The 27,215-nt window shown below is 40.1% G+C and overlaps 1 protein-coding gene across 1 annotated transcript in view; it reads right to left on the reverse strand.

Moving 5' to 3' along the window:
- Positions 1 to 5,521: 5,521 nt before the first annotated feature.
- The window catches only part of LOC138156644 (transmembrane protein 132D-like), a 447,677-nt gene continuing 425,983 nt past the window's right edge, over positions 5,522 to 27,215 (reverse strand). The window contains exon 4 of the mRNA XM_069082119.1: positions 5,522 to 5,972. Within this exon, the coding sequence (XP_068938220.1) occupies positions 5,522 to 5,972 (451 nt within the window). The remainder of the gene's footprint in view (positions 5,973 to 27,215) is intronic.

Genomic DNA, 27,215 nt, shown 5'->3' on the forward strand with positions numbered 1-27,215 from the left:
GATATCACTCAGTTTTCTTTGTCCTCCAAAATCCCAGGATCTCAGCCCTGAAGGGAATCTCCAAGGCCATATGGTCAAAGGTCCACCTAGACTTCAACAAGAAACCCTTCTATAGGGGCGGCTAGGTGGTGCAGTGAATAGAGTACCGACCTTGAAGTCAGGAGGACCTGAGTTCAAATGCGACCTAAGACACTTAACACTTACTAACTGTGTGACCTTGGGCAAGTCACAACCCCAATTGCCCTGCCTTTTCCCCTCCAAAAAGCAAAAAAAATAAATAAAAAGAAAGAAAACCTTCTATAATATCCCACCCCAATGGCCATCTAATTTCTTCTTGAATACTTATAGCAAGGGGGAACTCACAGCCTATAAAAGTCGCTCATTCTACTTGGACGTAGCTGTAATTGTTGGAAAGCTTTTCTTGGCATCAAAATCTAAATCATTTGTGTCTCTGTAACTTGTTCCTAGCTTTTCCCTTTGAGTCAAGCAGGACAATTCTCATCCCTCTTCCACATGAGAAGCCTTGAAGATTGTGATCATGTCCCTACTACCTCTAGTCTTCTCTTCTCCAGGATAAACATTCTCAGTTCCTTCAACCCATCCTAAGAGGGCATGGGGGGAGGGGCCTCTCCAGTCATCTTGATCTATATCTGGCCACTAGACCCAGATGGCTCCAGAGGAGAAAGTAAAGCTGGTGACTTTGCACAGCCCTCCCTCACTTAAATCTAACTCACTTGCAAGTCATGGCATCACCTCCTTGATGTCATCGTCCTCTTCAAGAACAAAGGACAAGGGCGGCTAGGTGGCACAGTGAATAGAGCACTGGATCTGAAGTCAGGAGGACCTGAATTCAAATCCAGCCTCAGACTCTTAACACAAAGACTAGCTGTGTGACCATGGGCAAGTCCCTTAACCCCAGTTGCTTCCAAAAAGCAAAAAAAAAAAAAGTACAAAGGACAAGCAACAAGATGGCATGATAAACTTGGCTATCCTCTTCTGGTCATTCTCTAGTTTGTCATTCTCTATCTCAAAATGTGGTTTGTTGCTGTAGCTTGTTGTTGAGTCATTTGTATTTGAGTCTTTGTGACCAGTTTTGGGATTTGCTTGGTAAATATACTGGAGTGATTTGTCATTTGCCTTTCCAGCTTATTTTACATGAGAAACTGAAGCAAACAGAGTTAATGACTTGCCCAGGGTCTGAGGTCAGATTTGAACACATGAAGTCAAGTCTTTCTGATTTCAAGCCCAGTGCTCTATCCACTGTGCCATCTAGCTTCCTCCAAAGTGTGTTACCAATAACTGAACACAAAAGAGGGAATATTAACTTCATTATGACTTACAATTTTATTGACAAAAAGGATTTATACCCATGAAATAATTAGAAAATAATTTTAAAAACCTTGACTTTTATCTGAAAATGATAACTACTATTGATATAAGACTGAAGATTTTTTGTTTTGTTTTTTTAAAATAAAGCAGTTGTCATAAATTTTCTCATTTGCACCTTGCAGCCTTTCTGTGAAGTGAGTTCTATACATATCAATATCCTCACTTCATAGGTAAGGAACTAAAGCTCAAAGAGACTTGTAGGTTTATAGATATAAAGTTAGGTGGCATCTTTGGGGGTCATCTAATTCAATTGCTTTATTTTATATCATAGATGAGGAAACAGAGGTTAAATGATTTACCCAAGGTCACATAGGTAGTAAGTAACAGAGGAGAGATTTAAACACAACTCCTGGGTGTTACCTAGACACCTAAGTGGCATATACATAGATCACTGGATTTGGAGACAGGAAAACCTGAGTTCAAATCCTGCCTCAGACATTCCCAGCTGTGTGACCCTGGACAAGTCATTTAACTTCTATTTGTCTCAATTTCCTCAACTATAAAAGAAGAATAAAAACAGCACTTACCTCACAGGGTTGTTGTGAGAATCAAATGAGATAAAATTTGTAAAGTATTTTGAACAGTGCCTGGCACAGAGTAGGTCTCATTTATTTATTTTTTCATATTAAGATATTTATTTTTAAAAATTTTATTTATTTTATTCAGAACTTAAGAAATAAAACGACCATTTTCCATAATGTATTAGAATAGAAAAAAAAAGATGATTGTGCATGGAACTGCAAATCTAACTTCTCTCTTCTGATTCCAAATCCAGTATTTTTCCCCCTAAAATGACTTGCCCAAAGTTATAAAACTAGAAAGAGTCAGAGATGGAATTTGAAGTAGTGTTTCTTCCACCTCCATATTCAGCATTTTTTCCTCATGAAAACCATGTTTCCAGTCAAGTCAGAGAGAGCTATGGCTTGATAAAGATGACTTAGCTTTGGAAGACATGTATGCTTCCAGCATATAGTATACAGTAAGTACTTAATATATCCTAGGATTGCAGTGGATTAGGATTAGACTTGCTCTGCTTGATTTCCCTAGGGCAGAACTAGGAATAATTAGTAGGAGTTGCACAGGGGCAGATTTCCACTTAAAGGCAGGAAAAAACTTCCTAGTAATTAGAGCTATGTAAAAGTGGAATTGAGCTGCCTCGGGAGGTAGTGGGTCTGCCCTCACCAGGGGGTTTTGGGCGATGACTGGGTAATTGTTTGCTGGAGGGTGTGGGCTTGTAGGAACGATTCTTATTCAGGCATCAGTTGGACTGAAGGGCCTCTGAGGTCCCATCCTCACTCTGAGATTTTGAGATTCTGCAGATGGGAGGAACACTTCCAGGCAAAGAAGAGAGTGGGGATGTGACCCCCTCCTCTCCCCAGCCAGAACAGAGAGAGACTGCCAGGGAACAGTGCTAAAACTCATCAGAACAAAGGGGCTGAAGAAGAGCAAATTCAAATAATTACCTATTCAAGATAAATGGCCTTGTCTTCCCCTGTAATGGAAACAGTAATAGCCTGAAAGGAGAAACAGTCTAGTCCCAGGTAGAGGGAAGGATGCACCAGGGGAAAATGTGGTGGCTTTAAAAGTGAGCTAGTTAACAGCAGCCAGCCCTCATCCCTTTGCTGCTGTTTCAAAGCTTACGATAACACCCTTACCTCCTGTAATGAATGGCATAATAACTAACTTGCTGTCACTAGGCAACTGTCCATGGTCCTTTTTTTATTGGAAGATTGATTTTGGGTTTTCTTTCAACACTTCATAAGAGCACATGCCAATATTTTCTAATAGATGGTCTGGGAGGAGATAGCAGCCAGTCACCAGATAGGTCAACTCATGATTCATTTCTGACAATAAGGTAATTTTGTGACAAGGAACAGTATAAGATACTGTATGTAGGCGAAAATGTAGTGTGCCCTATCATCTTCTTTGGGGAAATTCACATGGCTTATTTGTTTTCCTGTTGTTTTCTTCTCTCTGCATGGGGCTCTGGAGAGATATGGGGAGAGAGACAGAGAAGGAAAGCTTTGTGGGGTATCTGTGAGTCTGTTAACATGGGGTATCTTTGAGTCTGCTAATCAATCAGTCATTCAATCAACACACACAGAAGCTGTGGTGTACTGACTAGAGGGTGACCCCTGGAGTCAGAAAGGACTGGGTCCATGTAGGACTTCTGACACCTGGTAGCTGTGTGACCCTAGCTAAACCTCTCAACCCCTCAATGTCCTTGAGAAATTCTCCAGCTCTACTAAGTTACTGGTCTCCATGGGTAAGAGTTTCCTTAAGGGGTATTCTCTACAACATGGAAGTTAGAGGCCTGTCTAAACAAATAATGTGCTAGGGGCTGCCAATTAATGTAGACTTAAGATGAAAGAGAATTTGGAGAAAGTGAATGAAAGTTCTACAGGTGGGCTCTGTGTTATTCCAACTGTAGATTTCAAGAAATACATAGATGGTAATAACCACCTCCAATCTACTTAGTTTGTTGACATAATAGAAACCACTGCTAACCACTCACAATCAACCATTCTATAAGGAGCTATTAGGCACCTACTATGTACCAGGCCCTATGTTCAGTGTTGGGATACAGAATCAGAAAAGCAATAATCTCTAATCTCCAGCACTTTATACTCCATTGCCAAAGGAATAGATTTAGTGCTGGCAGGGACCTGATGGGCTGCTGAGCCCAACCTCTCATTTAGAGATGAAGAAATTGAGATAAGAAAAAGTGAACTGATTTGTCAGATAAATCAGATAACTAGTAAGCATCAGAGGTAGAATTTGAACCCTAGTCTTTCTGACTCACGGGGCAGCAAAATGGCTCAGTGGATAGAGCACTGGTCCTGGAGTCAGGAAAACCTGAGTTCAAGTCCAACCTTAGACACTTATGGGTGGTGTGACCCTGGGCAAGTCACTTAACCTCTGCCTCCATCCACTGGAGAAAGAAATGGAAAACCACTCCAGTATCTTTACCAAGAAAACCCTCTGGATGGTACTGTCATGGTATGGGCCAGAAGTCATGTAGAGTCAGCTGTGACTGAATGGCTACAGAGTAACAAGTTTCTGACTTGAGGTCCAGATCCCTTTCCACTGTACCAGAAGTGTGAAACACATAATGCCACAACACTCCTGAGGGCTGTCCAAACTGGATTCAAATGTAATTGGAGAATATTTACTAAAATAAATTTTAAAAAAACCCAAAAATAGATAATGTTACATCTTAAAGCTAAGTCAATATGTAGCCTGAAGGGATCCTCATTTCCATTTAACTTTGACACCATTACAATACAGCTAAGTGATAGAAGTTTTCATCTTACCATCACCCTTGGATCTTGGTGTTGTGTTCACAAAAGCAAGCTGTACAGGCAGCCATAACCCAGAAATTCAAGCTTACCCAGAACAATAGACTGATCAATGTGGTCTGAGGGAGGTTGGGTCTTACAGGATTGGACTCTTTCACAAACATACCAGTTTTGAGTAAGCTGACCCCAGGAATTTTTGAATGAACTCCTCACAAGCAGATTAGATATGGTAGCACTGCATGGATTGCTTTAATTATTTGTGTGTGTGTGTGTGTGTGTATGTGTATGCACACACATAGGTATGCTTATAGACATATCAGTCCATCTAGGGAAGGGGGCAGACATTTATAAAGTACCTACTATGTACCAGGCATTTTGCTAAGTGCTTCACAGATATTATTCATTTGATTTCTAGATGATAGATTCTTAGATTTTTTAGTGGGCCATAGAATCCATAGTCTAGGGAAGCCCATGGCCCCCTTCTCAAAGTATTTTTAAATACACAAAACAAAATACATAGAATTCCAAAGGAAAACAATTATAATAAAATAGAATGAATTTTTAAAAAGTCTGTGGCTCTCAGTTAAGAATCCCTGTTCTGGATATTACAGTCTACTTGAGTCTCCTCTGCCCTCCCCCTGAGGGATAGAGCTCAGTCTGGTCCAACTATATCAACTATCCATCTTGTACTCTAACCAACCACTGGGGGAAAAATTCCTTTCAGGAATAGAAAATATACTCCCGACTCCACGCACACTCTCCCTAGAGAAAAAAAGAAACAAACCAAGCAGTCTAGCTGCCTTTCTTTCCTTTGATGACTTAAACACATTTTTTTATAAATCACCAGCAATTTTAAGCACAGATTGGCAGCTTGGGAACCATGGGTATAGTAATGATGGAACAATAATTTTAAAACAGAGGAGAGCCATGAGCCTTGGCTCATGGAGGCTGGGGTCTTTCCCCAACAATACAGATGAATCATCCCCACTCTCAAAGGGCTTATATTCTACCTTGGGTATCCAAAAGACACACAGGGAAATCAATGTCGAGAACCCCATGTTTCCAAGAATCTGGCTCCCTCTCTGTAGATAAATCCTTACCATGGCTAGTGGGATGACTCCAATCAAATCCTTCTGGCTCACATAGATTTTAGACACCCCCAGGTCCGAGGTAGTCTCTCCAGGGTATTCAACCTGCCACGTGACTAGCTGCGTGGCTGGTAGGTCACTCAGCTCTTCAATTTCTATATCGATCTGCATGACTTCATTGGATTGACCATCCGCACTGGAGGAAAAGATAAAAGGAGAGTCATGATGAATCATCAGGGGATAATCTGGGGTTCCCATAAGTGACATTACGATCTCTGTGTGTGTTTGTGTTAAGATCATCTCTTGTGAAATACAAATGAGCGATTTAACTGTAAAATCAACAAAGTACCTTTAGCCTCTTCATAAGGAGATCATGGCCCAAGCTCTCCATATCCTCAAGTTAGATTGTCTTGCTGAGAGCTAGGATTTGCATTAGGGTAAACACAGGGAAAAACAGTAAAAATTCATATTCATGAAGCTTGAGGATGGGCACATGAATTTTTCATATCCTAAGGAGGTTTCATGATTCTCCTTATTCCCCTCCTTCCCCCACATCCAAATAGTTGCTGAGTCTTGTCAATTCCACCCATAAAACATTGTGCATCAATCACTAATCACCACCTTCACATTCTCTCACTTTTTACTACCCTATGACAGGTTGTCACCTTTTATCTAGACTATTGAAATAACTTCCTAACTAGTCTCCCTGTTCAAGTATCTCCCTTCTACAATCTATATTCAAATGAAAAAAATAATCTAAAATAAAGGAGTATCCATTTTACTCCTTTACTCAAAATTCCTCAGTAGTTCACTATTGCCTCGATGAAAAAATACAAAATTGTTACCCTGGCAATCCCAGATTAAAGATGCCCACTTCTTTTCCTAAACTTATTTCAGATCATGCCCCTTTACACACTCTGTTAGATCTCAGCTAACAAACAAACCAAGTGAATTTTCCTGAAGCACATGATGCACATAATTCCACCTCCTTCCTTGGTGTCTGTGTGTAGGTGTTCTCTCTTCTTTGGAATCCACTGCTTTCTCACCTCCACCTCTAAGGATCCCCATATTCTTATATAGTATGGCTCAGGTGCCACCCACTACCTTAGACATTTTCTCTCTGACCTTGGGCAAGTGATTTGACCTTCTAGGCCTCAGTTTCTCCATTTGTAAAATGAGAGCATTGGACTAGATTGCCTCTGAGGTCCCTTCCAGTTCTAGGTCTATGATCTCATTATCCTTGAACAATTTTATTCATCCTTTCTGAGCCTCTGCTTCGTTATCTGGCTTAAAAAAACACTATATCAGGGATTCTTAATCTGGCATCTATAAATTTGTTTTTTTCAATATCTTATAACTGTATTTCAATATATTTAGTCCCCTTTGTTATGTATTATATGTATTTATTTTATACATTCAACATTAGTCTGAGAAAGGGTCCATTAGCTTCACCTCAATGCCAAAAGGGTCCATGAAGCAAAAAAAAAAAAAAGGTTAAGAATCTCTATACCAGATGATGGCTTCAGAGGGTGCTTCTAGCTGCAGACTGCGAATGCTACAATCCATTGACTTTCACATGGGTACTACTCCCAGGGATCAATTCAAACTTTTTTTCCCCTGTCTGCACTGATGTGTGCTGGGGTCTCTTATGAGCCTCATACTTAGTTTGTACATAATTGCTGGCTCTAGAAAGTCTCCTCAGAGCCTTTCCAATGTTTAGTTTCACCTGGATCTTAATTCTCTAGGAAGAAATCCCATGCTACACTCCAACCTCAGGCAGAGTAGAGAGGTGGGTGCCAGAGCCCCATATAGCAAAGTCTACCATCCATGTTTAAAGGCTAAAAAAAATAGGATAAGCTTGGAATGTTTAGGAGTAGAGTAAGCCAGGACTTAGGTCATAGAATAATAATGAAATCATGCAACATTCCAACTAGAAAGCCCTGGCACTGGGATTTGCACCCTGGCCATCTGACTCCCCCAGTCCTGTGCTTTCCCTCCACCAAGCCCTGCCTGCCTTTCAGGACAAAGCCCAATGTTGGAAACAGACATTTCACAAGGACAACACCCCCAACTAGTCTTGCTACCACTTATTTTTGTCTCCACCACAGGCTACTTCTCCTTCACTTCAACAAGCTTTTAGAAAACGTTCATTGCAGAGTCTAGAAGGCTACATGAAAGAAAGCTAGGAGAGCCAGCAATCCCAGGAAGGGAATAATAGCTACCTGAAGAGGAAATGAAGGCCAAGGAATTGAGAATTACCCAGCAGCAGTTGGAGAAGTGGTGGAGGGTAGCGGGGTGGGCAGGCTCTTAAGGAAACTTCACATAGCTAATGCAACTCATGCCTCTGAAATGATTCTATTAAGATTCTAATTCTGTATTTCACCAGCATGAAGGTCAGACTACAGCAATTCCAGAATGCCAGGCAGGCCTCATCCTATCCAGCAAAAGTGCTGAAAAGCCTTTCTATATAACCAGCCCTGGCTGGCTCCATGTAGATCTGGATGCTTTTATAACTAGGGACCTCAGACAAGGCAGAGAGGCATTCAGAGATCTCTGGGGTTGATGAAGATTGTGAGATAGAAGAGTCAGGGACTATTTTTGTAACAGAAGCCCATCCATGAGAACTCCCGGGACAGAGATTAGATGGTGTGATGACCAGAAAAAGGGAAAACCACAATGACAGACTGTCTCTGTAGCGCTGCTTCTTTTCAATGGTCCAAGGAAGATAGAGATCAAGGCATCTGACTTTTGGAGGAGGAAGAGCAAAGGGATTACAGACCATCCAAGCCTCCTTCTTGGCTCCAGGAGAAAAGAAATGCAGCTCTTTGATAAGCAGCCCTTGTGCCAAGAGCTTGATTCTGAAAAAATCCCCCACGGCTGAGGGTTTTTTTTTTTTAATCATCATTTAAGATACAGTAAATCTGCCTCTTAAAAGCCACTGCCTGGAGATGTTATCTGAGAAGTGTTTGGGCCTAGGGTGACAAAGTGACAGTGAATCTCTGTTATCACATTAAGGAAGGAGAGGGACTTTTCTACAGATTTCCCACACACAGGTAATGGTTAACTTGAAACTGTTTTTATTGCATCTGGGTCAAGGCTACACTGTGGGGCTTCAATGGGGTCTAGGATCTCACTGAAGCAGATGGAAACCCAGAGCTTTTAACAAAGGTTGAGCAACTAAGGCTTTGTCTCAGGGTGCTAACATTCCTTGGAGTGGGGAGGTATTCTCTGGGTAATTTTCCCCTACAAATACAGATCAACAGCTTTCTGTAAATCTTAGTCTAAGAGACTTGACTCAGAGGGGTGGAGTAGTAACTAAAATCTACATAACATTTTTACATTCTCAAAGTGCTTTACATATATTACTTCCTTTGACTCTTACAACAATCCTGTGAAATAGGTGCTATTATTATTATGTTTTATTATTTTAATATATTAATTCATATATATATAATATATATAAAATTTAATATATTATATATAATATATTATTATTATGTTACAGATGAGGAAACTGAGTCAGAGTCACATGGCTAGTTATCTGTCATAGGTAGAACTTGAACCTGGGGCTTCCTAACCTCATGATAGATTCTCTCTCTACTTTCCCATATTCCCTCTCCCCAAAATATGAGTTAGTTTCATCCCCCCCATAAGTATCACTGCCCTGCAATTAGTGACCTATTCTGCCAACTGTGGAGCTTTCATGGGTCCCAGAAGGAATGCTTTTAGGTAGCCCCATTGTAACAAAGCTCTATTTTTATGCTGTATTTTGTGAGGGACTGTCTGAGAACCTCTTATCTTTGAAGGTGACTGAACTTGGATTCCGAACTTGAAATGAAAATATTCACTTCCACTCTGACTGGGGCAGGGAGACATTTCTGGACAAGCTCAGCTGTGAATTTTAGCATTTTAGAAAGGAGTCCTGGTGTCTGGGGAGGTTGCAAAGCATTCTGCTGCTCCCAGGGGTTAATTCACTTTTTTGTTGTTTCTGTCTGCACTGATGCATGCTGGGGTCTCTGATGAACCTTATTATGTCTGTATATGGTTGCTGGCTCTGTAAAGTCTCCTCATGGCCTTTTCAATGTTTAGTTTCACCTTAGTCTTGATTTTCCTTTCTCTAGGAGGAAATCCCACCCCCATCTCCATCCCCCACCATGCCACACCCCAGACTCAGGTAAAGCATAGAAGTGCAAGCCAGAATACTCTATATTAAAGTCTACTAATCATGTTTAAAGGTTAAAAAAGTGGTGATCTTGAAAATTTTGGGAATGGAGCAATCCAGACTTTTTATGGAATCATAAAATATTACAGCTAGAAAAAACTTGGAGATCATATAGTTTAAACGAATTTTAATGATGGGTAAACTGAGGCCCAGAGAGAGACTATGTTTTCTATTAACCCTACAATTCTACTAATAATAACCCACATTTACACAGCACTTTAAGATTGGCAAAGGGTTGTATACATACAATCTCATTTGATCCTCACACCAACCCTGTGAGATAAGAGCTTGGATTACCCCCATTTTACATATAGAAAAATTGAATCTTACAGAGGTTAAGTGACTTTCCCACGGTCACACAGCTAATGAGAATCTGACCTACTCAAGTCTTCCCCACTCCAAGTTCAGCTATTTGTCCACTTCTACCCTTTGCCAAAAACTCTACTAACCTTAGCTGCTCTCCTGAACTCCAGTTCCTCCCATGTAACTAGCCATTTATTAGACATTTTGCATAGGATGTCTTGTAAATGACTCAAACATAATACATCCCAAAGAGAATTTATTTTCACCTCCTGCCAGACCAACCAAATTCTAAACTTCCCTGTTCCTATGGAGGGTACTATCTTATACCCAATCACCCAGGTTTTCAACCTTTGTGTCATCCACAACTCCTCCCTCACTCAGCCTGTATATAACATCCTCAGAGTTCCTAAGCCAGCCTTTCTAGGGTATCATGTGCAACATAAATCGGTCGATCAATATCAGAGAAGGAGGTTGGTTTCATCCTAAAGGGAATAGGGAGCCACTCAAGTTTTTATAAACAGGGGGTTACCAAGATATGAGTGTTTCTTTATTTATCCCAATCCTAACATTTCAGAAGCACTTTGCTGATGCAATGGCTTATTTTTGATACTATCTGAGCTACGTTACATATTCCCAATTTTTCAATTTTCCCTCAAGAAATTTAGTTCAGGAAGCACCAAGGATACCTCCAAAGGAGAAAAAGAAAGCCACTGAATTCAACTGTGTTTCATTCCATTCCATTGTATGAATATTTACTAAGAGCTTAATATGTACCAGGCACTGTGCTGGGTGTGTAGGAATAAAAAGAAAAAAGAAACATGCCCTGCCTTTAAAGAATTTTCATTATATTATTTCATTTGAAAGGGAAAAGTGAAAGGGAAAATGGTGAACTTTTGCAATAATTCAACAGACATTTTTATTTAGTCCCTTCTATATGCAAAGCACCGAGTTAGGGCTACAAATACAAGGGCTAAAACAAAACAAGTTCTGCCCTTAAGGTGCTTATCCCTGTCTATGAACTTCTATTTATAGCCCAAGGGGCTAGTATGTAGAAGAGGGGAGATGGAATACTGCTTCCTTTTGGGTCAATGGGGAGGTTTAGAAGTCTGGCTATAAGTGTATATAGGTGTGCCTCTGGTTTTTTTTTTTTTAATTTTTTGGACCAAGCTCTCAATAACTGACTAAATCAGAGAACTAGATGGGAGGCAATATGAGACAGTGAAAGGACTCCTGATGGGTTCTGAGTGCAAATTCTGTCTCTCTAGTTCACTATTGGTGTGAAGTAGGATAAAACACAACTTTTCTGGCCCCTCAGTTTTCTCAACTATAGAATGACAGGGTCAGACTACATGAACTCCATGGATCTTTCCATCTCTACATCTATAAACCCATGATTACTATATTACAGAAACTGTTAGAAAATATCCCTCATAGGGGCGGCCAGGTGGCTCAGCAAGTAAGAGCACCGGCTCCAGTGTCGGGATGACCTGGAGATTGAATCCCGGGCTCAGACACTCAGCACCACACCCAGAAATAACTGGACGTGTAACCTTGAGCAAGTTACTTAACCCCAATTGCTTAAAAAAAAAGAAAGAAAATATCCCTCAAAATGCCCATCAGTTGGGGAATGGCTGAAAAAGTTGTGTTTTGTGATTTCAATGGAATACTATTGTGCTATAAGAAATGATGAGGAGGATGCTCTCAGAAAAACCTGGGAAGACTTACATGAAGTGATGCAAAGTGAAATGAGCAGAACCAGGAAAACATTGTACACAGCAAAGGCCATTATATTGTATGATGATCAACTGTGAATGACTTAGCTAGCATAATTAGCTATGCATGACTCAGCAATACAATGATTCAGGACAATTCTGAAGGACATATGATGAAAAATGTGCTATCTATCTATAGAGAAAGAACTGATAGAGCCTGAATGCAGATTGAAGCATACTTTTTTAAACTTTATTTTTCTTGTTGGGGTTTGTAATGGGAATGCAAATTTGGAAGATCTTCCCTGCCCCTAGGCTAAAGTGCACCAGGAGCCTGGGGTGGGAGGCTTGTTTGTCAGTAGATACTTTCTGATTGGCCAGTGGGTCAATAAGGTTGTTACATTCTCTGAGCCAGGAGAAGGCTATATAAGCCCTGATGTGAGGCTTTGTTTTGGGGGCTCACTTTGAGAAGTGTTCTGTGATTTGATCTGTATTCTGGGAAGCCGTTGTCCAGGGCCCCCCCGGCTTTGAAAAACCCAGATGTTGACTGGGTATGGATGTAATGGTTGGACAGTTTGAAATCTGTCTACTAGATCTGTTTCTGTCTCGATAATTTTGTCTGTGTACTTTGAAGTTCGGGGTGCTGACCTTTTTCCCCTGAACAAGGTAAACGATATATGGTCTGACTGATTAAAATAAGCTTGTTAACCCATTTTGAGTTGCTTTCCTTTAACAAAGCAGATCTAAGAACCTGTGTTAGCAGCAAACCCTGAGTACGCTTGGGGGTGCTTGCTGCTACAGGGTTTTTTTGGTCTTCATTTTTTGCAACATGGTTAACAAGGAAATATATTTTACATGACTGCCTATTTATAATCTTTATTAAATTGCTTGGACTCTCAAAGGGGAGGGAAGGAGAGAATTTGGAACTTAAACTTTTAAAAGTCAAATGTTAACATTGTTTTTGTAATTACAAAAATATATAAATTAAAAAAATATCCCTTAGTCATTAATGGTAGACTTGAATGTCCTACAGTAGGCTGGTGAGATATTGTTCCAAAAGGGATATTTCCCTAATAGCACTTAAAAATGTGAATGGGTGAAGCAGTCTCTTAGAAGCAAACTGAAAAAGAGGAGGAAAAATCCGAAAAGGCAAATCAAGATTCTTAATGGCTCTGTCTTTGGCAAATACCCCAAGCCACATTCCAAACACTTAGAGCACTTTCTAAAAGGTCAGGCTGGTAACTGAAGTTTAACTTTGGGCATAGAAATTATTTAGTAAAAAAGGGCAGGAGAAGCAATTAGCAAATACCACCTGCAAGATTCTGGCTGCCGAGGAGCCAGCATGGGACCTTATGGGAATAATAATAATAGTGATATTAAGCACTGGTAGATAATAAGCACTTTCAACTTTACAAAGTTCTTTGGAAACATGATTATGGCCTCAAAGATCCTGCAGCAACAAAGGAGGTAGGTTCTATAGGTGTTATTATCCTTGTATTACAGATGAGGAAACTGAGGCTCACTTGCTGAGGTCAGATGACTTGCTCAAAGTCACATAACTATGAATGAATGAAAAAGTGAGTGAATGAATGAATTTTAACCTATTTGGTTCTAATAGTAGCCATATCTGGGGGATGAGAGAAGGGAAGAAAAAAAAGGAAAAAAATTCCACTATTATTTTGCTGTATATTTGAAAGGAATAGCAAGTTGTATATAGTAAATTTACATCTTCATGTGCAATCATCTTTTTTATCATACTACATTATGGAAATGCTTATTTTATTCCATAAATTAAAAATAAAATAAAACTGGGGTGGCTAGGTAGCACAGTGAATTGAGCACTGGGCCTAGAGTCAGGAGGACCTGAGTTCAAATCCGGCCTGAGACACTTAACACACTTGCTAGTCATGTGACTTTGGGCAAGTCACTTAACCCCAATTGTCCTCCAAAAAAAGCAAAAAAATTTAAATTAAATTAAAAATTCATAAAGTGCTTCCTATGTGCCAAGAACTGAAGATACAAATAGAAAAGCAAGGTTATCACTGCTCTCAAGGAGCTCTCATTAAATTAGGTGAGACAACTCATATAAGAAAGCTTGGTTGCATGATGGATGAGAAGGCCAAAGAGTTCTTGGGTTTTATTATCAGGACAGATGGGTGGATCAACAGTGTAGGGAGTGTTAGATTCAGAATTTGAACCTAGGCCTTCCTGTTTGCAAGTTTAGCACCCAATTCACTATCCCAACATCCCTAAAAGACATCACAGAATCAGAGTCTAAAATCTCAAAATTGGAAGGGAAAACAGAGACCATCTGACCCAATACATACTTGAAAAAGTCTCCACTACCCAAAGAGTATACATCCAGCTTTTGAAATAAGATATCCAATGAGACAGATCCCTCTCTCTCCTTCCCCCTCTCTTCAAAGTGATTCTACTTTCAGAAAGCTCCAATTGTTGGGAAATTTCTTGATTACAAGCCCAGTTTTGCTTGGAATCCTTTACAGCTTCTATGCATTGTTCCTAGGTTTTCCCTCCAAGGCCCAAAAGAACAAGTCTAAGATCTCTTCTCTACGTAATTATTTATATGTTGTTTCCCTCATTAGATTGTGAGCCCCTTGAAGGCAGGGCCTTTCGGAACCTTTCAGTCTTTCTTTGTGCTTGCTTAACACAGTACCTGGCACATAGCAAGCTCATATCAAATCCTTGTTCATTGATCGACTGATTTATGTTGCACATGATATTCTAGAAAGGCTGGCTTAGGAACTTTGAGGATGTTTAAAAGATTCCTCCAGGTACCAGGTGACCCTGGTCTTCTTCCAGAACCAGATATAGCATTTAGTCCATATTCCCTATAGGAGCAGAAGGCTTCAGTAGTTATGGAATTTCAACTTACTCAGATGTTCAACTTTAGAAGCAGGTACAAACCCCTTGGGAAAAGGAGGCTACCAAAAGCACCACAAAAGAAGGCAGTTATTCGCTGATTCCCCTGTGCCTTCCCACCCCACATGTATTTCCCAGGGGGGATGCATTAAACAGACATTATCACAGGAGTCAAGTTTCTGGTGACCTTCCCTCTTTTTTAACTTCTTCATTAGCATTTTCAACATAGAAACATCTTTTTTATGAGGAAGTAAAATTGTCCATTCCCTTAATAGCTATGCCTGGATCCATCATCATACATGTATTTGTCCTTTCTTGTCCTTGATTCTCTTCTTTTTATATCCTGGAGGGGGTCTAATATCAAAGGGCCCTTCTAGCTGGATCTGGGGCCACAGGTTCCATTTATACTTTACCACTACTTCCAAAAATGTAAAAATAAAGCTAAAATCTGAATGAGAGAACCTCAAGGTCATACATCCAAGGAAAAACAAATAATATGGTACGGTGGAAAGATCCTACCTCTGACACTACCTCTATGACCTTAGGTAAATCATGAAACGTTCTAAGCTCCATTTTCCTCATCCATAAAATAAGAATGTTAGACTACATGGTCTCTGATGTCCCTCAAAGATAAAAATTTCAATACAATTATACATGCATAAGTCATCCAAATGGTCTCAAACAGCTTAAGGGGAAAGTGAGAAGATTGGGGAAAGTAGCCCTTAGCTGCTTTTGGAAAATATTGACAAAGTTGTCTGAAGTGGTGGAATCATATACCTAGGTCTGGACGAGAAGAGTCCATCTGGTCCAACCTGCTCAATTTATCTTTAAAATTTATTTATTCATTTATTTTATATGTGTTATAATCTCTCTCTCCCGCTGCCTTCCTCCCCTCACCAATTTAACAACAATGAAAAATAAAGACCTTGCCATAGATATTCATAGTTAAGTAAAACAAATTCCCATACTGGTCTTGCCCAGAAATATCTGTCTCATTCATCACTGTAAATTCATCACCTCTCTGGGAGGAGTGAGTGGCATATTTCATTTTCATTCTTCTGCATGCATGGTTTAGCATCGCATCCATCAGAGTCCTAAAGTCTTTCAAAGTTGTTTTTTCTCCGTGATGTTGTCATTGTCATAAAAATTGTTTTCCTAGTCCTTTTATTTCATTTTGCCTCAATTCATAGAGATCTTCTTAATTTCTTCTGAAATTGCCCATTTCATTATTTCTTATGATACAATAATATTCCATAACTTTTAGATCAATTAACTTGTTTAGCCATTCTCCAGTAGGAGGGCACCCTCTTAGTTTCTATTTTTGGCTACTAGGAAAAGAGCTGCTATAAAAATTTTGGTATATATAAGCCCTTTGCCTCTTTCCTTCATCTCCTTATATCCAAGGCCTAGTAGTTGGAATAGCTGGGTCAGAACATGAACAATTTCCTAATTTGGGAGCATATTTCCAGAATGATCGGTCCAACTCAGCTCCACCAACAACGCATAAGTGTGTCTGTTCCCCTGCAGCCTTTCCAAAGTTTATCATCATCCTCTTTGTTATCTTTGCCATTCTGATACAATATGCCCAATTTACAGATGAGGAAATGGAGGAGTGGAGCAATGAATTCATTAATTCAACATCACTTAGGTAAGTGGATGAGCCCAGACTTGAACCAAGGTTGAGAGAAAAAAAATCAGAGGTGTTAAGTCAGGGTTCCGGTTTGGAATGCATGTTCTGTCACTCATTCCCTCCATGACATTTTGTCATTTATTTAATCTACCTTGGCCTCAGTTTTCTCATATATATTCCAAAGGTGTTGGCTTCGAGGACTTATAAGGACCCTCCGAGCTCTAAGTCTACAATCGTCTGGCTTGAAATCTAGGGTTCTTTCCATTGCATCACATAACGAACAACTATAGTAATGATTGCTGCTTACAAAACACTTTATCATTTGAAATGTGCTTTACACAAATTATCTTATTTGAAGGAAAGAAGCAAATTAGCATTTATTGAGGGCTTCTATGTGTTAGGCACTGTGCTAAGCATTGAGTATAGAGCTATAAGGGGTGAGGGTGAGGATGGAGGGAGGCAACCCTAGCTTTAAAAGAGTTTATATTCTAATGGGGGAAGATTATACAGAGAGAGGTTGGAAAGAAGAATGGGGGAGGGGAAAGGAAAATCTGACTAGGAGTCAAGGTTTTAAATACGGAATATCTGGAACAGGGTCAGAAGGAGAATGAAGACAGTTGTCCTAGGTCCTCCAACAGAATGGAGGTTCCAGAAGGTAGGAAGGTGAGGGAATGAGCAGGCTGTAGGGGAGTGGTAGGCTGTTTAAGGACAAGGAGACTCCAGGCTCTGAGGGAAGTTCTAGGATGAGCCAACTAATTGGTGAGGTAGATTAAGGACAGGATCTGGAGTCAGAAAGATCTGAGTTCAAATCCAGCCTCAGATCTTAATAACTGTGTGACCCTGGGCAAGTCACTTAAACTTTTGCCTTAGGTTCCCCATCTGTAAAATGAGCCAGAGAAGGAAATGGCAAACCATTCCAATATCCCTGCCAAGAAAGTCCCAAATGGGGTCATGAAGAGTCAGACATCACTGAAATAACTGAACACAGAAAAGACATGGTTTTGAAATCCAGAAAGTCAAGGACAGGATAGGGAGGAGAATGAAGGCAGACCATCCTCATCTCTTCTACAAAAGGAGGCTCCAGAAGAAACTCATCGATAGGATAAAGGTGACAAAATTTGGTATTGCCAACAACTGTGAGGTAGGCACCATAGGCATTATTATTCCCATTGCACAGATAAGAAAACTGAAGCTCAGAAAGATGTGTGATATAGTAGATATAGCACTGGACTTGGAGCCAGGAAGACTTGGCTTCAGATTCCACCTCAGACACTACAGTAGCTATGTGATGTTGGACAAGGTACTACCTCTCTCTACTTTATTTTCTTCTATAAAATGATAGGTTTGCACTACATGGCATCTAAATTTTATTCCAGCTCTAAAGTTATGACCTCATGATATTATAGGATTATGATACTGTGATATAGAGAGAGGAAGTGTCAGAGGCAAAATTTGAAACTGCATATTCCTGACTCCAAAACTAGTAACCCATCCATTGCACAACCTTATCTCTCCTACCCTTTTTGGACTGCAATGTGGACAAGGGCAAGACACATGTCTTACCTAAACTTTGTATCCCCCATCCTGTGGAGTGAAATACACAGTGCACTGTACACGGTGCACAATGCCCAATAAATGTGCATTGAAATAACTCCATTGGCCATTATAGGACTAAATAAGGGGGAAGACAGGAAGCAGGCAAAGGCAAGCATATAATTGAGATTCATGTGACTAAGTATCCTATGGCTGAGAAGGATCAGTGAGAGAAACGAGCCCAAACTGCTCCTTGAAAAGGAAATGACTTTGAACTCCCTGAACAACTCTCTCTAAAAATGTTCCCCAAGGGGAAAAAATAGATGGGTTGCCAAATGCAAATGTAAAATAGAACTTTACAGGGCCAAGTTACTCATCTTCACATGAGGATATATTCATAAACATAGTCACTTTTAGGTGAGGAGAGATGTTTCCCTCCAGATATTTCTTCCTGTTGAAATCTCTTCCAAAAAAACTCAATGTGCAACCTCTGAGATAGTGAATATTCTTGCCATGGTAATTAGCAGGATACATTGGTACCTGAGATGCTATAGACTTCTGTTTAAGATCTCAGATGTAGCCCTAAGGACTAGTTGGTGGAGAAAAGAGAATTAACACACCACTTAAATCCTCCTGCATAGCTAAAGGATACATTAGATAGGACTGGGTATCAAATCAGAGGACTTGGACCCAAATCCCCACTTTGTAATTTGGTACTCGAATATACTTGGATGAAGTACTTTTCTGGACCTTAGTTTCCTCAACTGTAAATTGAGGTTGTTGGATTGGTGACCACTTCTAGTTCTAAGATCTCAAAAGGGAGAAAGGGGGTAATATTGCCTTTGAATATTTATTCAAGACACTAATGACCTTGGAATTCATGAAGTATATTTCAGCTTCCTCTTTTGTGTTGACCTCAGAAAATCATTTCACCTCTCTCTGAGCCTTCATATCTTCAACTGCAAAAGTCAGGGGAACAGGAAGAGATTGACTCAATGGTTTCTAATTTACCTTCCAGTCCTAGATCTATGATCCTTTGAACATTAGTGCATCTCTCTTAGGCATTAGGAACTGGCCACATGAATCCCCTCTTTCCATCTGTGCTAAAAGGCGAGTCACACTCTTTTTATTCCATTTTTATCATTGGTCTCTACACAAATGGCAATTTAGATGATTTTGGGTACCTTTGAGCTATCTCCTAAGTGCCCTTTTAAATTAAATATCTCATTAGGTCATTCCCTGTGCAAGAGAGATTGCAAGCGGATAGGCAATTTAAAAATAAGAATGCTTGAGAAGAAAGCTTCAGTAATACTGGAATCAACTTAGACCAAATATTTATGGCAGAAGGACTATTTTCTCCAAAACCACAAGGTTAAGGGTTAGCTCAGACCTTAATTCCTATACCCAGTAGTCATGCAGTTAAGTGATAGGAGAGTATGGCCCTGAACTCACAACAGACACACACAACACAAGCAGTTCAAAACCAAAACAAACAGACAGAAAAGAGTATCCAGAAGAAGCCAACTGATAGGGCAGGGCCTAGAGATCAGGACATATCCAAATTAGTTGAAAGAACTAAAGGGTTAGCCTAGAAAAGGGAAGATAAGGTAAGGATGTGGTGGATCAATCAATCAACCAATCAGTCAGCATTTATTAAGCACCTGTTATTTGCTTATGCACTGGGAATACAAAGAGAAAAATGAAACAATTTTAAGGAAGTTACATGGCTCTCTGATTAATGAAAGGTATCAGCACCAAGAACAGATTAAACTAGTGTTTTACCTGTGAGATTACCTCCGGCTGATCCACTAGGTGGCACATAGGTACCACAGTGGATAAAGCACTGGCACTGGAGTCTGGATGACTTGAGTTCAAATCCAGCCTCTGATATTTACTAGCTGTGTGACCCTGTTTGCCTCATTTTCCTCCTCTGTAAAATGAGCTGGAAAAGGAAATGGCAAGTCACTCCAAAATCTTTGCCAAGAAAACCCCAAAAGGGGTCACAAAGAGTCAGACATGACTGAAAAACAATAACAAAATACTCCCTTGAGTGCGCGTTATCTCCCCCAGTAGGATGCGACCTCCTTGAGAACAGGGACTGTTTTTCTGCTTTTCTTTGTACTACCAGTGCTTAGCAAAGTGCTATGTCTCTAGTAAGGGCTTTAATAAATCTTTGTGGACTGGCTATTTGGCGTGAGGGCAGAAATAGGAACCGGGATGGAAGATACAGAGGCAAATTTAGGATCAATATAAGAAAATGTTTCTTAAGAGTCAGAAATGTCCCAAAGTAGAATGTGCTGTCAGTGGAGGTATTCTTCCTCCCACCCCTCCCTTATCCCTCAATGGAGGACTTTAAACAGAGACGATGATCACTTGCCATGCATATTGTACGGGGGTGGGTAGCCTTTTGGGGGGAGGGGTTGGATTATGTGAAACTTGGTGGGAAAGAGCTTCAGTGGACTTGAAGCCTGCAATAAGTTTTCATCTTAACTCCATCCAGCACTTCCTTGCTGTGTGACATTGGCCAAATCCCTTCATCTCATTGGACATTTTTATCTACAAAAATAATGGAAACTGGCTAATTCTGTATCTGAGATACAGTTCCAAGAGCTTAAGATACTTGGAATCTTCCTTGAAGCCAGCTGTGATCTCTTATAAATGTTGTTTCAAATTGGTCAGGAGGAAAAAAAATCTTCGTATAATCATTTGGAAATACCAGAAAGATTATCAGTAAATGGAAATAACAACAGAATAATGAGGTTGTTAACTTTTATCTGACCTAACCAATGGAAATTGTGCTAGGTACCAATGTTTTATTGTTTTGTGAAAAAGACAAAACTACATACACATCCATTTGGTTTCCAATATTAAGAAGAGTTTCTGTCGCTTTGGGTTTAACTATTTAACCCACAAGTAACACAGACAAAAAAAAAATGACTTGATATATCCTGTGGTCAATACATAATTGTGCTGTAGCCTTCCAGCTCTCAAAGTCCAATGTTAATGAATTAATTTGTCGGCTGAGGTTAATAGAATGTCAATTAATTCCTTAGTGTAAATGTCAATACATTCAGTTAAACCTTCTGATTTAAATATAATTAAAGATAAACTTCAAGTCAATTTTTTCTTGGTGATTTTGGGGTGTGATAGCTATGTATCAAATCCCATTCACATAAGAAGAATGGGTGCAAAAGATCTTAATTATGAAGTACCCTAAAATTTGCAAAAGGTTATAACATGCATTTTCTCATTTCATTTTCACAATAGTAATGAAAGGTAGTTAATACAAGTATTATTCTCCACATTTTAAAATTGATACTCAGAGACTTGTCCATGGTCATATATCTAGGAAGCATGAGTAGGAGGATTTGAATCCATGCCATTATGACTGGTCCTTGATCTACTGTGCCAGGCTGATTATAAGGTATATTGGATCATTTCAGGTTTGTTCTATTTTGGGACATACTTCATGTGGATTGTATCCTTCATTAGAGGAGGAAGAGGAGGAGGAGGAGGAAGAGGAGAAGGAGAAGAAGGAAGAGGAGGAGGAGGAGGAGGAGGAAGAGGAGGAGGAAGAGGAAGAGGAAGAGGAAGAGGAAGAGGAAGAAGAAGAAGAAGAAGAAGAAGAAGAAGAAGAAGAAGAAGAAGAAGAAGAAGAAGAAGAAGAAGAAGAAGAAGACAAGAAGAAGAAGAAGAGATTACCCGAGTTCAGTGTGGACACTGGTAGAAGGGGAAGACTTTCAGTATGCCAGGTGGGAGACAGGGCAAAGTCTTGGAAAACATAAGAGGAAAAGTTTCAAATTGGGAGATGATAGAACTGGCCATGTGTGGGAAGAATAAAAAGACAGAGAGGAAAAAAGAATTCCAATGAGCATAATTCTAGAGGTATTCCCTAGGCTATATCTCTTCTGATGGTCTGATAGACATTGGAGTATGTGTAAATTAATGGTAAAGCTGGACTTGAAGGCATTGATGCAGTAGGCTGTAGCAGTCGTTTGAGAGGTTTTTCCCTTCCCATGCCAGAAAACAATGGCTGAAGAAATCTTCAGATTCATCAGTCAAGTGCCTAGAGATACCAGGTTACCAGACATTTCAAAATCGTATTCTTCAGTGTTCATTCAATGAACAAGTGATGAATTCACCTTTCACTGCTCCCCAAGATTGAGTGCTATACTAAGTCAACAGTGAGCATATGGAGACATCTAGAATTTCATCTTTTTAACCCCAGAGCCTAGGAGGAGACTTTAGGGCATGGGTAGTGAAAATGTCTATTGTTTATGTCATAATATTGGATTTCTATTCTAATTAAATCTTTGCATTTACTTCATGCTTAACCAAGGAAACAAATATTATTCATTGTGAACTCCTGCCATACCACCCTCAATTCTGTACCTCAAATCCTCTCTACATTGTCCTTCATTTTCTCCTTCTCTGATTTAGGCTTTAAGGAAGATGCCAGTCAGTCAACTAGCATTTATTTAGAAAACTCTGTGCCAGGCCCTGCGCTAATTCCTGGGAGTTATTGCTCATTCTTTGTTTTTGAAACGGACCAATGACATATGATGATGTCTTTACTTGAGCATGAATTAGATTTAAGTGAGACAGAGTTGTGCAAAGTCATCAGCCTTACTCTCTCTTCCTGAGTCATCAGGACCAAAGTCAAGATAATTGGCACTGTTGATGACCAAGGATGCAGTGGATGATGCATCTTTGATGTCTGACCAAGTTCGAAGCATTCCACATTCACCTGCTTTGTTATCCTTTATGGCTGTCTCCTCTGCCCATTTCACTGGTGGAAGTCTTCACAGGCTTGTTGTAGACATTCCTCTAACTCACCGATAGGTTTGAGGTTTCTCTGTTGCCCTCAGCCTGGGTATAGCCCATCTGATGAGACAGTTTACCAGGGTATGGCTACTATTCATTCTATAGATTCCTGGAGCCACAGGTAGATAAGCAGCCCCGAAAAGGGATGTTTAAGTCTTCTCACCAGAGGGGCTAGTCCTCCCTGAGTACTGTGACAATACCTCCATTTCCTGGTGGGTACAAAAAAAAAAAAGACAAAAGTCTCTTTCTCCTCTCAAGTAGCTCACAGTCAAATGGAGCAGGCAACATATAAACACCTATGTACAAACAAGATAAATATGGGAAAAATTGGAGAAAACTAATGGAGGGAAAGCATTAGAGCTAGGATGGACAGTGGATAGAGTGCCAGACCTGAAGCCAGAAATTGAAATCTGACCTCAGACACTTACTAACTGTGGGATCTGGGAAAGTCACTTAACCCTGTTTGTCTCAGTTTCCTCATCTGTAAAATGAGCTGGAGAAGGAAAAGGCAAACTACTCCAGTGTCTCTGCCCTTCCCCCAAAAAACCAAATGAGATCATGAGGAGTTAGACACAACCGACAATGACTGAATAAGAACAGTGTCTTTTCTGATTTCCCCAGTTGTCGGTGCTTTGCCTCTCTCCCATAATTATTGTACATATTCCTAGCTCTCCCACATCCATTATACCTGATTCCTTTTCTTTACAAACATTGTTATGACTTTAATTCAAACTCCATTATCATCTCTCACTCCAAATGCCCTAGCCTAACTGGTCTCCCTGCCTCCAGCCTCTCTCCACTCCAGCCTCTGTCTACTCCCTGCTGTCCATCCCCCACACAGCTGCCAAGTGATTTTCCTCCAGGGCAGATCTGAGCATGACATGCCCCTATTTAAAAAGTTTTAGTGACACCTTTTTGCATTCAGGATAAAATATAATTCCCTCTATTTGTCATTGAAACCCTTCACAAGCCCAGGCTCAATCTATCGTTCTAGTTCCATCATGAATTACTTCTCTTCTTGTTGTCCAGTCATTTCTTCATGACCCCTTTGGGGGTTTTCTTAAGAGGGAAATGGTTTGCCATTTCCTTCTCCAGATCATCTTAAAGATGAGGAAACTGAGGCAAACAGGGTTAAGTGACAGCGTAACACAGTTAGTAAGTATCTGAGGCCAAATTTGAAGACAGGAAGATGAGTCATCCAGAGATCAGGTGAGCATTCTAGTCACTACCCCCACCTTGCTTGCCCATCAATACTCCTCTACTGATATGCTATAGACTCACCAAACTGGCTTTCTCTCTGTTCCTCACACACAATGTTCCTTCAATCTCTATGCCTATCCATGCCTCCTTTACATTGGGAGCTCCTTGAGGGCACAGACTATCTTTTGCCTTTTTTTTTTTAGTACAGTGCCTGGCACACAGTAGGTACTTAATATTTGTTGACTGACTTATGCGGCTGTCCTATATGCCTGGAATCTATTCTCTCTCCAGCTCTGTCTCAAGAATTCCTTACTTCCTTCAAGAGACAACTCAAGCACCCATCTTGTATAAGCTCTCCTGCCATTTCTAATCCCCCTATCCCTGCCTACCTTGTATTCAACTGCTGTGGATTGATTTTATATTCCTTCTGTACATATTGATTTTATATATACACAAATATGTACATATTGTCCCCCATACATAAGGCTTTTAATGATCCTCCAGCTGCTAGAGTCCCCCCTTCTCTGCAAAATTACCTTATATTTAGTTTGCAAATATTTTATATTCACTTATGAGTGCTTGGTGTTTCCCAGATAGGTCAGTCACTCAGTTAACAAGTATTCATTTATTCAGTGTTTACTGTGACAGGCACTGTGCTCCATAGAAGCAGGGATTATTTCATTTTTATGCTTTGCATCCATAATGCCTGGCAGAGAGACGGACACATTGTAGACGCCAAATCAATGCTTGTTGACTGATCAATTTCTTTTTCAATGTTATGATCTATATATGTGTTTAAGCTCAACTAGGGAAGGGGTTATTTCCTTTTTGTCTTTGCATCACCAGCATGTAGTACAGTGCCTGGCATATACTAGCAGCTTAATAAAAGCTTGTTGAATTGAACTATTGAGTTTCCATTCCTGTGCTGCCATGCATGCATGTAAATGTGACCCTGGCTAGCTAAAATTCAGGGACAAAAGGGGACATTCAATCAACAGAATACTTACTGAATACTTGCAGGTAGCATTTAGGGATGTGATGGACTGATAGATAGATGGATAGATATCACATAATCTTGTATCTCTGTATCTGTGTGTATACATATCTTATCTGGGACTTGGGGCCATTCCTGATGTATTTTTGGCTAACTAAAAGTTTGTTTTAATATTAATCTCATCTGAACACACACATACCCCCAGGCCCCAGGGTCCTCATTTTGAGCTATGAATGTGAAACTCAAAGAAACCTAGATTTCTGGTGACCATTCAAGATGTCATCTGGTTCTGTGTCCCCCAATGAGAATAGCAGATATTAGAAACTGGATAGAAAGGATGGTATCACTGATGCCCTGTAGATAGGATTGTAAGATTGTGTCATAACAATGACAGATCTAACGCTTTCAAGATGTGTTATACAATCTATTGTACAGATGAGAAAACTGAGACCCAAAGAGATGAAGTCTGGATTCCTTAATATCTCTCACCCTCCCATAGCTAATATGTTGCCAAGTATCACTGCCACCACCTTAGTGCAGGCCCTTACCATCTCACATATAGATCATTGCAATAGTCTACTGGTGGGCCAGCCTGCCTCAAGTCTCTTCTCCCTCCAATCCCTCCTCCACTCTGCCACCAAAATGGTTTCTTAAAGCACAGGACCATGTCACCCCCTACCCTCTAAAGTCCAATGGCTCCCTATTATTTCCAGGACAAATACAAAAGGCTCTATTTGGCATTCAAAACCCTTCACAACCTAACCCTCTCCTTCTTCACCCCCACCTACTTTTTAATCCAATGACACTGACATCCTGGCTGGTCCACAATCTTGACTCTGGGCATTCTTTCCTGTCTGTTCACCATAAAGGGAATACTCTCCCTCCTTTCCTTTGACTACTGACCTCCATAACTTCCTTTAAGTCCCAACTAAAATTCTACCTTCTGTAGGAGGCCTTCCCCAATCCCACTTAATTCTAGTGGCTTTCCCCTCTGAATTATTTCCTATTTATCCTGTGCATAGCTTGCCCTGCATATATTTGTTTGTTTCACATATATGTATGTGTGTGTATTTGTTTCATATGTACACACACAAATATACATATATATTATCTTTCTCACTAGATTGTAAGCTTCTTGAAGGCAGGGACTGTCTTCTGTCTCTTTTTGTATCCCCAGTGCTTGGCATAGTGCCTGGCACATAGTAGACACTTGATAAATATTGAATGAATGAATTAATAATAATAGGTAGCATTTCTATAGTACCTTAAGACTTGTAAAGTGACATATATGTTGCCTCATTTAACCTTACAATACAACCTTTTCTTGTGGGGGGAAGGGGGGAATTAGTTGCTATTATAATCCTCATTTTACAGAGGAAGAAACAGACTGACAGAGGTTCAGTCACTTGAAAAAGGACACAGCGCTAGATTGAGGCAGGCTTTGAACTCAAGTCTTTCTGACTCCAATAGTAATACTGCACCCACTATACCACCTAGATGCTTAAGTAACTTGCCCCCAGATACACAGCTACCGAATGTCAGTGACAGAATTTGAACCCTACTTCAAAAGACATTGAATGAGTCATGGGTCCTATTTCTTGGGTAGACCATGAGGTTTTTATTTTTTTTCCTGTCATGAACCTTGGTAAAGGGATACATTTGTTCCTTGGGAGGGCATGAAGTCAGGATGGTGAGTAGATGGGGAGTCCTCAGACTCAGGGAGTTCTGACTCTCACACATATTGGCTATAGGACTCTGATCAAGACACATGAGATCTCGCATCCTAAGATTGTAAATTGCATTTGTTCAGTCATTTTTTCAGTCATGTACAACTCTTTGTGACCCCATTTGGGGTTTTCTTGGCAAAAAATGCCAGAATGGTTGGCTATTTACTTCTCTAGCTCATTTTGATGATGAGGAAACTGAGACAAGCAGGGTTAAATGACTTCCTCAGGGTCACCCAGCTATTAAGTGTTTGAGGCCAGATTTGAACTCAGAAAGATGAGTCTTCCTGACTCTGGACCTGGTACTCTGTGCACTATGGCTACCCTTGTAAGTTGTATACTAAGTATACTATATAAGTATACAACTTATATAGTTGTATACCAGCTGTATACAACTTATATGGTTGTATACCAGCTGTA

The sequence above is a fragment of the Petaurus breviceps genome, unplaced genomic scaffold (genome assembly GCF_028583685.1).
Source record: "Petaurus breviceps papuanus isolate PSGF00001 unplaced genomic scaffold, PetGlider_PUasm1.0 100, whole genome shotgun sequence".
NCBI lineage: Eukaryota > Metazoa > Chordata > Mammalia > Diprotodontia > Petauridae > Petaurus > Petaurus breviceps.